This window comes from Mirounga leonina, unplaced genomic scaffold (genome assembly GCF_011800145.1).
Source record: "Mirounga leonina isolate KUSES-001 unplaced genomic scaffold, KU_Mleo_1.0 Mir_127, whole genome shotgun sequence".
Classification (NCBI taxonomy): Eukaryota; Metazoa; Chordata; class Mammalia; order Carnivora; family Phocidae; genus Mirounga; species Mirounga leonina.
The window spans coordinates 55,456,293-55,468,448 of record NW_023270316.1 but is presented as its reverse complement, the minus strand read 5'-3'; the positions used below and the strand labels follow the sequence as shown (position 1 = coordinate 55,468,448).

At 36.4% G+C, this 12,156-nt stretch overlaps 1 protein-coding gene across 2 annotated transcripts in view; it reads right to left on the bottom strand.

Moving 5' to 3' along the window:
- COG3 (component of oligomeric golgi complex 3) overlaps window positions 1–12,156 on the bottom strand; it is a 76,134-nt gene that overhangs the window by 45,108 nt on the left and 18,870 nt on the right. For both annotated transcript variants that reach the window (XM_035003351.1, XM_035003352.1), the window contains 4 exons: window positions 2,865–2,908; window positions 2,272–2,398; window positions 1,580–1,671; window positions 405–544 (listed from right to left, as the gene is read on the bottom strand). In XM_035003351.1, coding sequence (XP_034859242.1) covers window positions 405–544; window positions 1,580–1,671; window positions 2,272–2,398; window positions 2,865–2,908 — 403 coding nt within the window. The remainder of the gene's footprint in view (window positions 1–404; window positions 545–1,579; window positions 1,672–2,271; window positions 2,399–2,864; window positions 2,909–12,156) is intronic.

Sequence of the window (12,156 nt, the reverse complement as noted above, 5' to 3'; positions counted from 1 at the left end):
GCTTCTCCCTCTCCCACTCCCCCTGCTTGTGTTCCCTCTCTCGCTGTGTCTCTCTCTGTCAAATAAATAAAACCTTAAAAAAAAAAAAAAAGAAAAAAAAAGAAATGTCTAATCCAAAACTGACAGTTCTCTCTGGATTTCAGATGCCAAAAAGAAAAATTAACTATAATTATTTTATTAATAATTTTACCCAGATTTTAAAATTCTTTCCCCATTTAATTTGTACCTTTAGTCAAAAAATAGGGTGCATCTTGATTTTAAAAGGGACAAGGCATCAACTCAAGCTATAAAAATAATAAATTTATATAAGTGAGTGGGGTGGAGGATAGGAGGTTTTCAAATTCACTGAGCCACAAATATAATTAAAAAGACTTTTGAAATTATCATTTCTAACTATCATTTACCATTGTTCTGTACATGATCTTCAAGCACCTCATTTTTAAGAATCCCACAAAGTTCCGATAGAGTCTCTAAGTGAATAACATGAATGATCAAAGGCCTGAAGACGTCATACAATGACACACACAGTTTCTCCAAAAGTTCACTAAAACGAAAGAATAAAACATGGCTATAAGTAGTAGTCTTTTCGGGATTTTCTCATAGTTTAAAAGGTATCACTGATTTCTTCTAGCCAATAAAAATAAAAATCTACTGGAAAATAGTGCATGGGAACATTATATAATGAGAACTCAAAGGGTGAAAATAATACTGTAGATTTTTCTTTGCTTTAAAAAGCTCAAAATCCATAAGCAGTCTTCAGCAGCCACTCCAAAGTAGCTATCCCCAGCCTAATGTCAATTCATTACAACTTTATTTCAGCAATACTTTATATATGTCCACAATAACAAATATTTTGATTTAATTACCCTTTTATATTCTACATCATTTGTGAGTCAAATGTAACGTTTTCCCTAGGAAAGATGAATTGAAAATTCTTGAATACTTGGATTTAGATTAACAAAATTCAAAGTACTTGGACATAAAAGTATTTTTGACAATTTTAAACATTTGAAAGGAAAAACTTAAGTTGTCTATATTCTTCAAACCGTCAACAGTACTCTTCTATACATAGCATTTCATCAGAAGTATGAAAACTATAAGATACATCTGTCTCTTCCTCATTACAAAAGTCATAATCTTAGAAACTTTGTAAGAGTCAAATCATCAATATGAAGAAACCAAAAGTGACTAACACAGGAGCAGAAAGACACTTTGAGAAAAATAAGGAAAAGGTATTAAATAGTGTCTGTATTTTTAAGTGTCTTTCATTGGTTAGAACCACAGAATTTTTTAACTAGAAGGAATTCTTAGTGGAGATAAAGGGATATAGGCTTTTTATTATCATACCATATTGTCTCCACAGATATATTATAAATAATGTAAAAGCATGTTGGCCTTTAAATTGCACATTTATTTTAAAATAACCACTGTTCCATCCAATAATATTCTGTTCACACACTCACAAAAGTTAAAACACTCTGCAGCTGACTTTAAAATACTCCTATAATATAGTAAGTCATGATGGTCATTAGCAAATTAAATCTTAAAAACAAGAGTTACGAGTTTGTGTACCACCCACTCTAATTTTGATGTTGGTTTTGTGAAAAATTCATTGTAAAGCTGGTGCTCATCCTGGCATACGTGGACCATAAAGGCACAGCCACTGCGAATCTGCAGGAAATAAACACACATTACCTACAGTTAAAGACACACAATGATCCCAGCATTTATGAGTAAAACAAATATTTTATTTGCACTGAGGTTATGCACATATATTCACAAAATAACTCATTCAAGAACAGAAAGTGGCTGGTTTTCAATGGTTTACTGCATAATGTGAATATGGCTCATTTTTATTTTCTTTTCTAAACTTTTGACAATGAAAATAAATTACTCTTCTAGTTGAAGAGGGGGTATTTAATAAAAGAATGTTTATGTATTTTTCTATAATATGAATTAAAATCGCTAAACAAAAGGCACTTCTACAGCAAAAATTAAACTAAATTGTCAGTATAAATCCACAAACTCTGAAGCTTCATCTTTCAAGGAGTAATACTTGTTTATGAGTCTTCATTCTTCAAAAAACAGATCAAAATGAGAATACTTTAACAAGCTGAATGCTAATTATAACCCAGATTTCTCATAACTGAAAGAAAAATTCTTTAAGCTTGTTGATATAGGATCCAAAACTTATTTACCTAAATACAACTTCGAACATCAAAATATTTCAGAGGAAGGTTTAACTATCAATCAAAACTAGCAGACGCTTACCAAGGCACAATGATCTCTATTATTCTGGCTTGTTAACTCTGTTACAGTACAAGTGATGCTAGGGCCCAAAAGGAGTTCCCGCTGGTCAAGGTAACACTGATGGATGTCATTTAGCAGTTGTTGGTATCTGATGAAAAGCAAATGAGATTGGAGTATAAACTTCTGATTTCAGATATGTAAATTAAATCCGATCTTAAATCCCAGGTTTCAGAACCTCTAAAGCAATAAGGTCACCTCTCATTTGCCCACATTAAATACTAGAAATATTTATGTATGAAAAGAGATAAAATAAAACATAATGAACTGTGGTTCAAAAACTATAATTTTTATTCTTTTAAAAAAAGATTTATCTCCCAAGAGTAGAGAAAGATCTTACATCTTTGAAATTAAAAGCAAATCCTGCTATGGGAAAAAGAGATCCCTTGCAAACTCAAAAGTCAGGTCTACAACCTTTCCCCAAAGTAAGTTATGTGCTACAAGAAAAAGCTTGCATATTATGGAAGGTAATTGCTCAGAAAATATCAGAAACATAACAGATTTGGAAAAATGGCACATCATGAAGAAGGTAATTTAAAGAACTTCTAGGAACTCACTCAGGTATTTTTTCAGATCGCTGTTCTATTTGTTCGATAAGAGTCTGCAAAATAAAAATATATTAAAAATACATCTGTTTTAGATATACTTTTAATTACTTTCTGATTTTAACAAATACATGCATGCTAATGTTAGAAAATCTATAAATACAAAAAAGCTGAAACATAAAAATCACTTATAAATACCACAAAATAACCACAACTAATATTTTAGAATATTCTTTCAGGTTTTGTATACACACACTATAGTTACTATATTAAAAAAAAAAACCAAAAACCCTGGAATTATACATTCAACATGATAATCTGCTTTCAAAAAATTACATTTCAAAACATCATCCTACTCAACATCAAATGAAAACATATGGAATGCCTTAGCATAGTGCCTGGCACCTAGTAAACACTCGATGCATAATAATAATAATTGTTATTATTTAAAAAAACATTATTTTAAATGGCCACATAATATCCCCTTAGGCAAATGTACCATAAATCAAATATTGTGTTAGACTTCTAGACTGTTTCCTGAAAAGAAAAGTCTAGTGGTTAGGAGCTCTGGGCCTGGAATGAAACTTAGACGGTCTGGGTGCCAGCTCCCCAGGAGCTGTCTGAGCCCAGGAGAGCGGGCTCACTTCTGAGTTTCCACTTCCTACCACATAAAGCAGGTGTAATAACAGTACCTACTTCCCAGCTGGGGACCCCCAACACTGGGGTCAAAATACCTAAAGGGGCTTTTGCTCCATTCTCCTAAAATGTTTTTTGAGGAAGGAATTGATTTACAGCTCTATCAGCAGTATTGTCTGCCTCATCAAATTCTCAAAAGCACTGACTGATACACCTTAATCTGCCATTGTCTTAACAAAAAAAAAAATGCCATCTAACCTTACACTACATGTATTCTCCACTGAGGCTACAGATGCACTCATATTTAATGAACCATTTGCATTTTCTTTGCGTAATCTGGTCATTTATATATCAGATATTCATCTTTCTTACTGAGTTAGAAGCACTCTTAGCATATTAAAAAATATTAACCTTCTTACTTATCTGTTGCAAACATGCTAGTTTCTGCTTTTCTTTGGCTGTTTAAAATTCAGAAAATGTAATTTTTATATCCTGAATCTTTTACTCTGTAATTTTTTCCCCAATAATTTCTGCTAGGTTTTTTTTTTCCTGCTTATTTTTACATTTAACTCTTTAGTTCATTTAGAATGTATTTTGGTAATGCTATAAAGTGAGGAGCTTACTTTTTTCCCCCAAAATACTTAGCAAATCTTCCCAATACTATATAGAAAACTCTAACCCTTCCTCTTTAAGATTGATTTCTTTATATACTAAGTTCTAGAATTTCTCATTCCAATGATCCACCAATAATAAATTCTTGATCAGTATCAATGTATTTTTCAAATTTACTTGTGTAATTAGTCTTGCTTATTTAGTATACCAGATTAATTTTAGCATCATCCAAAAAGAAATTCCATTGGAATTTTTGTTAAGATTATATTTGACCCATAAATAATATTAAAAGGAATTGACATTTAAAAAATTAATGGGTGGCGCTGTCAGTTAAGCGTCTGCCTTCAGCTCAGGTCATGACCCCAGGGTCCTGGGATCGAGCCCCGTATTGGGCTCCTTGTTCAGCAGGGAGCCTGCTTCTCCCTCAGCCTGCCACTCCCCCTGCTTGTGCTCTCTCTTTCTGACAAATAAATAAATAAAACCTTTAAAAAAAATAAAAAATTAAGTCTCCTTAACCAGGGACAAGAGAGGCTTATCATTTACTCAATCTCATAATTTTCTGTCTAGTTTTGTCATTTTCTTCATCGTTGTATTTCCATTAAAGTTGTTTCTAGGTAAGTATTTTATGCTATCTGTCACTAATATAAATAGGACTCCATCACATATATTAACTGGCTACCATTGGTAAATGGCATGTAGGAAAGCCACTGATAATTATATAATCATTTTATATTCACTTACCACACTGAGCTATATCACACTTATCTATACCATTTCTAATCAAATTTTTACCATTGGTATTTGACTACAAAGCAAAAGCAACCGATCAGGCACAATCTAAACCTTATACCATCAATGAACCACTCTTCTCCTGTATCTTCTATAAATAAGACCAAGTTTTTCTTATTTCAAAAAACAAAAAACTGAGGGAGGAGTTAAGATGGCAGAGGAGTAGGGAGACCCTAAGCTTGTCTCGACCCTCAAAACACAGCTGGATAGCTACCAAGTCATTCTGAACACCCAAGAAATCAACTGGAGGTCTGAGAGAACAAAAACTGCAGATCTACAAGTAAAAAGCAACCACCTTTTGGAAGGTAGGAGGTGCAGAGAGTTGACTTGGGGGAGATATTACTGTTGGTAAGGAGGTGGGGAAGGAGGCCTGCCTACTGAGCCTGAAGTATTCAGAAGCAGCGGAGCACAAAATCTGAACTTTTAGAAGTCCTCTACCATGGGGGATGTGCCTGGCTTCAAGGTGCCCAGGTGGGAAAGTGTGGCAGAATCCCAGGAGTAACATCTTGGTCTGAGGATCCCCTGGGTCACAAGAAGGGGTGGTGCCACTGTTCCCAGGCATAGGAGTGTGGAAACCAGCTGAGAGCAGCAGGTCTCAGTACCAGCTTTCTACTCTGTTTTGCCATAAATTGCGAATGGCTGCGTGGTCATGTGACCACTTTCCTGGAACCTGCCAGCAAATGGCAAAAGTGGAACAAGACTCTCCCTGGGAGGAAGAGAACAGGTCTGTACCAGGGGAATTCCTAAAATTTTGTGGAGTTTTGAACATGCCCAAGATAAAAAAGCTCAGACACAGGCACGGTGAACACAGTGTTCAGACAGGAACTGAGTACAAAGAGTGGTGACTGACTGCTCTTCTGTGAGGGCTCACTGAAGAGCAGGGGCACAAACTTTCAGCTAAGACCAGGGCACCACCGTATTCATCCTGCTGGTCAGTGCTGAATGCCTTCAGGGAGCAAAACAGCACCACCTAGTGGAGGTCCAAGCAGCATACACCAGGCCCACCCTCCTGCACCCTGGAGGCACATTTCCACTGAAACAAGTAGGCCTGAGAATCAGGGCAGCAGGCCCCTCCCCCAGAAGACAAGCACAAACAATTCACTCCTACCAAGTCTACTGATCATAGAGTGCTGCAAAGCTTCAGCTCTTGGGGAAACAGAATCTACCTTTTTACTTTTATTCTTTGTTTTTTATTATTATTTTTTATTTGGGGATACAGATTCTTTTAACAAGCAGACCAAAACACACCAAGGATCTAGTTTGTTTGGTTTTTTTCTCTTTGTTTTGGGCATTTTTTGTTTATTTTTTTTTCTTTCTTCTTTTCTTTTCTAGACAAATGACAAGATGGGAGAAATTCACCCCAAAAGAACAGGAAATAGAACTCATGGCCAGGGATTTAATCAATACAGATATAAGTAAGATGTCCGAACTAGAATTTGAAACTACAATTATAAGAATACTAGCTGGCCTTGAAAAAAGCACAGAAGACACTAGAGATCCCTTACTGCAGAGATAAGAGAACTAAAATCTAGTCAGGCCAAAATTAAAAATGCTATAACCAAGATACAAACCCAAATGGAGGCCATAAAAACAAGAACGGGCGAATCAGAGGAGTGAATCAGTGATAGAAAAGATAAAATTATGAAAAATAATGAAGCTGAAAAGAAGGTAGACTTAGGAAATTCAGCGACTTATTAAAACATATTAACATTCACATCATAGGAGTCACAGAAGATGAAGAGGGATAAAAAGGAGTAGGAGGTTTATTTAAACAAATTACAGCTGAAAACTTCCCTAATCTTGGGAAGGACACAGACATCAAAATCCAAGCAGCACAGAGAACTCCCATTAAATTCAACAAAAGCTGGCCATTGCCAAGGCATATTATAGTCAAATTCACAAAATACACAGACAAGGAAAGAATCCCGAAAGCAGCAAGGGGGAAAAAAAAGTCCTTAACCTACAAAGGATGACAGATAAAGTTCACAGCAGATCTGTCCACAGAAACTTAGCAGGCTGGAAGAGAGTGGCAAGAAATATTCAATGTGCTGAATGGGAAAAATATGCAGCCAAGAATTCTTTATCCAGCAAGACTGTCATTCACAACAGGAGAGAGAGAGTTTCCCAGGCAAACAAAAACTAAAGGAGTTCATGACAACTAAACCAGCCCCGTAAGAAAGTTTAAGGGGGGGGGGGCGCACCTGGGTGGCTCAGTTGGTTAAGCGACTGCCTTCGGCTCAGGTCATGATCCTGGAGTCCCTGGATTGAGTCCCACATCGGGCTCCCTGCTCCACAGGGCGTCTGCTTCTCCCATTGACCCTCCCCCCTCTCATGTGCTTCCTCTCTCTCATTCTCTCTCTCTCAAATAAATAAATAAAATCTTTAAAAAAAAAAAAGAAAGTTTAAGGGGAACTCTTTGAATGGAGGAAAAAAAAACAAAAGCGACAAATTCTAGAAAGGACCAGAGAATATCACCAGAAATACCAACTCTACAAGTAACACAATGGCACTAAATTCATATCTTTCAATAATCACTGTGAATTTAGGGGTGCCTGGGTGGCTCAGTTGGCTGAGCATCTGCCTTTAGCGCGGGTCATGATCTCCAGGTCCTGGAATCAAGCCCGGTGTTGGGCTTCCTGCTCAGCAGGGAGTCTGCCTCTCTCTCTCTCCCTCTTCCCTCCCCACCTCTTGTTTTCGCTCTCTCTCAAATAAAATCTTTAAAAATAAATGAAAAATAAAAAATATAATCACTCTGAATGTAAATGGACTAAATGCTCCAATCAAAAGACACAGGGTATCAGAACAGGTAAAAAAACAAGACCTATCTATTTGCTGCCTCCAAGAGACTCATTTTAGACCTAAAGACACCTGCAGTTTGAAAGTGGGGGATGGAGACCCATCTATCATGCTAATGGACATCGAAAGAAAGCCAGAATAGCCATACTTACATCAAACAAACTAGATTTTAACACATAACAAGAGATGAAGAAGGGCATTATATCATAATTAAAAGGTATATCCAGCAAGACTATCTAACAATTGTAAATATTTATGCCCCCAACTTGGGAGCACCCAAATATATAAATCAATTAATAAATATAAAGAAACTCTTTGGTAATAATACAATAACAGTAGGGGACTTTAACACCCCACTTGCAGCAATGGACAGATCATCGAAGCAGAAGATCAACAAGCAACAAGGGCTTTAACTGACACACTGGACTAGATGGACTTAACAGATATTTTCAGAACATTTCATCCTAAAGCAGCAGAATACACATTCTTTTCAAGTACACATGGAACATTCTCCAAAACAAATTACATACTGGGTCACAAATTAGCCCTCAACAAGTACAAAAAGATCGAGATCATACCATGCATATTTTCAGACCGCAACGTTATGAAACTTGAAGTCAACCACAAGGAAAAATCTGGGAAGACCTCAAATACATGGAGGTTAAAGAACATCTTACTAAAGAATGAATGCCTTACCTGGGAAATTAAAGAAGAAATAAAAAAGTACATGGAAGCAAATGAAAATGAAAACATGACAGTCCAAAACCTTTGAGATGCAGCAAAGGCAGTACTAAGCAGGAAGTATATTGCAATACAGGCCTATCTCAAGAGGCAAGAAAAGTCTCAATTACACAACCTAACCTTACACCTAAAGGAGCTAGAAAAGGAACAGCAAAAAAAGCCTAAAGCCAGCAGAAGAAGGGTAATAATAAGACTGGAGCAGAAATAAACAATTCTATAGAAACAAACAAACAAACAAAAAAAGTAGAATGGATGAACGAAACTAAGAGCTGGTTCTTAATTAAGAAAATTGATAAATCCCTAGCCAGACTTATCAAAAAAAAAAAAGAGAGAGAGAGAGAAAGGACCCATATAGATAAAATCATGAATGAAAGAGATCACAACCAACACCACAGAAATACAATTATAAGAGAATACTATGAAAAATTACATGCCAACAAACTGGGCAACCTGGAAGAAATGGACAAATACCTAGAAACTTACAAATTACCAAAACTGAAACAGGAAGAAATAGAAAATTAGAACAGACCCATAACCAGCAAAGAAATTGAATCTGTAATCAAAACTCTCCCAACGAACAAAAGTCCTGGGCCAGATGGCTTCCCAGGGGAATTCTACCAAGCATTTAAAGAAGAGCTAATACCTATTCTTCTCAAACTGTTCCAAAAAATAGAAATGGAAGGAAAATTTCCAAACTCATTCTACAAAGCCAGCATTAGTGTGATTCTAAAACCAGACAAATATCCCACTAAAAAGGAGACTATCCCTGATGATCCTAATATCCCTGATGAACATGGATGCAAAAAATTTCAATAAGTACTAGCAAATCGAATTCAACAGTACATTAAAAGAACTATTCACCATGATTAAGTGGGATTTATTCCTGGTTCAATATTCACAAATGAATCAATGTGATACACATTAATGAAACAAACGATAAGAACCATATGATCCTGTCAATAGATGCAGAAAAAGCATTTTACAAAATACAGCATCCTTTCCTGATAAAAACCTCAACAAAGTAGGGATAGATGGAACATACCTCAACATCATAAAGGCCATATATGAAAGACCCACAGCTAATATCATCCTCAGTGGGGAAAAACTGAGAGCCTTTCCCCTACGGTCAGGAACAAGAAAAGGATGTCCACTCTCACCATTACTATTTAACATAGTACTGAAAGTCTTAGTCTCAGCAATCAGACAACAAAAAGAAATAAAAGGCATCCAAATCAGCAAGGAAGAAGTTAAACTTTCACTATCTGAGGACAACATGATACTCTACATAGAAAACCCGAAAGACTCCACCAAAAAATTGCTAGTGTACATGAATTCAGCAAAGTTGCAGGATATAAAATCAATGTGCAGAAATCTGTTGCATTTCTATACACCAAAAATGAAACAGCAGAAAAAGAAATCAAGGAATCAATCCAATTTGCAACTGGACCAAAAACAATAAAATACCTAGGAATAAACCTAACTAAAGACATAAAATATCTGTACTCTAAAAACTATAGAACACCTACAAAAGAAACTGAAGAGGTCACAAAGAAATGGAAAAGCATTCCATTCTCATGGATTAGAAGAAAAAACATTGTTAAGATGTCTTTATTACCCAAAGGAATCTACACATTTAATGCAATCCCTATCAAAATTCCACTAGCATTTTTCACAAAGCTAGAACAAACAATCCTAAAATTTGTATGAAACCACAAAAGACCCCAAATAGCCAAAGCAATTCTGAAAAACAAAACTGGAGGCATCACGATTCCGGATTTCAAGCTATCTTACAATGCTGTAGTCATCAAGACAGTATGGGACTGGCACAAAAACAGACACAGATCAATGGAACAGAAAAGAGAACCCAGAACTGGATACACAACTATATGGTCAACTAATCTTCGACAAAACAGGAAATATCCAATGGAAAAAAGACAGTCTCCTCAACAAAAGGTGCTAGGAAAACTGGAGAGCAACATGCAGAAGAATGAAACTGGACCACTTTCTTACACCATATACAAAAATAAATTCAAAATGGATGAAAGACCTAAATGTGAGATAGGAAACCATCAAAATCCTAGAGAACACAGGCAGCAACCTCTTTGACCTCGGCCATAGCAACTTCCTACTAGACATGTCTCTGGTAAGGGAAACAAAAGCAAAAATGAACTAATGGGACTTCATCAAGATAAAAAGCTTCTGCACAGCAAAGGAAACAATTGACAAAACTAAAAGGCAGCCTGCAGAATGGGAGAAGATATTTGCAAACCACATATCTGATAAAGGGTTAGTCCTAAAATCTATAAAGAACTTACCAAACTCAACACCCAAAAAACACCAAATAATCCAGTTAAGAACTGGGCAGAAGACATGAACAGGCACTTTTCCAAAGAAGACATCCAGACTGCTAACAGACACAGGAGAAGATGTTCAACATCACTCATCATCAAGGAAATACAAACCAAAACCACAATGAGATATCACTTCACACCTGTCAGAATGGCTAAAATTAGCAACACAAGAAACAACAGGTGTTGGCGAGGATGCGGAGGAAGGGGAACCCTCTTACACTGTTGGTGGGAATGCAAACTGGTACAGCCACTCTGGAGAACAGTATGAAGGTTCCTCAAAAAATTAAAAATAGAAGTACCCTCCAGTCCAGCAATTGCACTACTAGGCATTTACCTAAAGGATACAAAAATACAGATCCAAAGGGGTACCATGCGCCCTGATGTTTATAGCAGCATTATCAACAATAGCCAAACTATGGAGAGAGCCCAAATGTTCACCGACTGATGAACAGATCAAGATGTGGTACATATATACAATGGAATATTACTCAGCCATCAAAAGAAATGAAATTTTGCCACTTGCAATGACATGGATGGAGCTAGAGTGAAATAATGCTAAGTGAAATAAGTCAGAGAGAGACAAATACCGTATAATCTCACTCATATGTGGAATTTAAGAAAGAAAACAGATGAACATATGGGAAGGGGAAAAAGAAAAAAAAGAGAGAGGGAAACACACCATAAGAGATTTTTAACGACAGTGAACAAACTGAGGGTTGATAGAGGGAGGTGGATGGGGAAGAGCTAGATGGGTGATGGGTATTAAAGAGGGCACTTGTTGTGATGAGCACTGTGCTGTATGTAAGTGATGAATCACTGAATTCTACTCCAGAAACCAACATTGCACTCACTGTATGTTAACTTAAAAAAAAAAAAAATCCTTCAACTGACTCTCAAGAGGGCAACAGCAAGAGAGTCAGAGGCAGCAAAAGTAAACTACTCTTTCCAGTAACTTCACAATGAGTAGTAAAAAGATACGTGTACCAGGTCCAGTCAACTGTATCTTGGATATATTAAACGTATATATATTAACACATATATCTACTTTCTGCACCCTCCATTTCCAATCACTCAAATCAAGATAAATATTTAGTGCATTCCTTTATGTACCAGGCACTGTGCTAAGGAGAATAAACAAGGCACATGTTCCCCACCTCAAGAATACACTACCAACACCTTATCAACCCCTATTTCCCATGGACTACTGCAAAATCTTCCTTGTTAATCAGGCCTCCCTGTCTCAAATCTCTTTTCACCATATTCCATTCTTCATAGTGCATCCTTAATCGAAAGAAATGGTAAATCTGACCAAATCATTCTCCTGTTTAAAATACTTCATTAATTTGAGCCCCATGTCAAGCTCCGCACTCAGCAGGGAA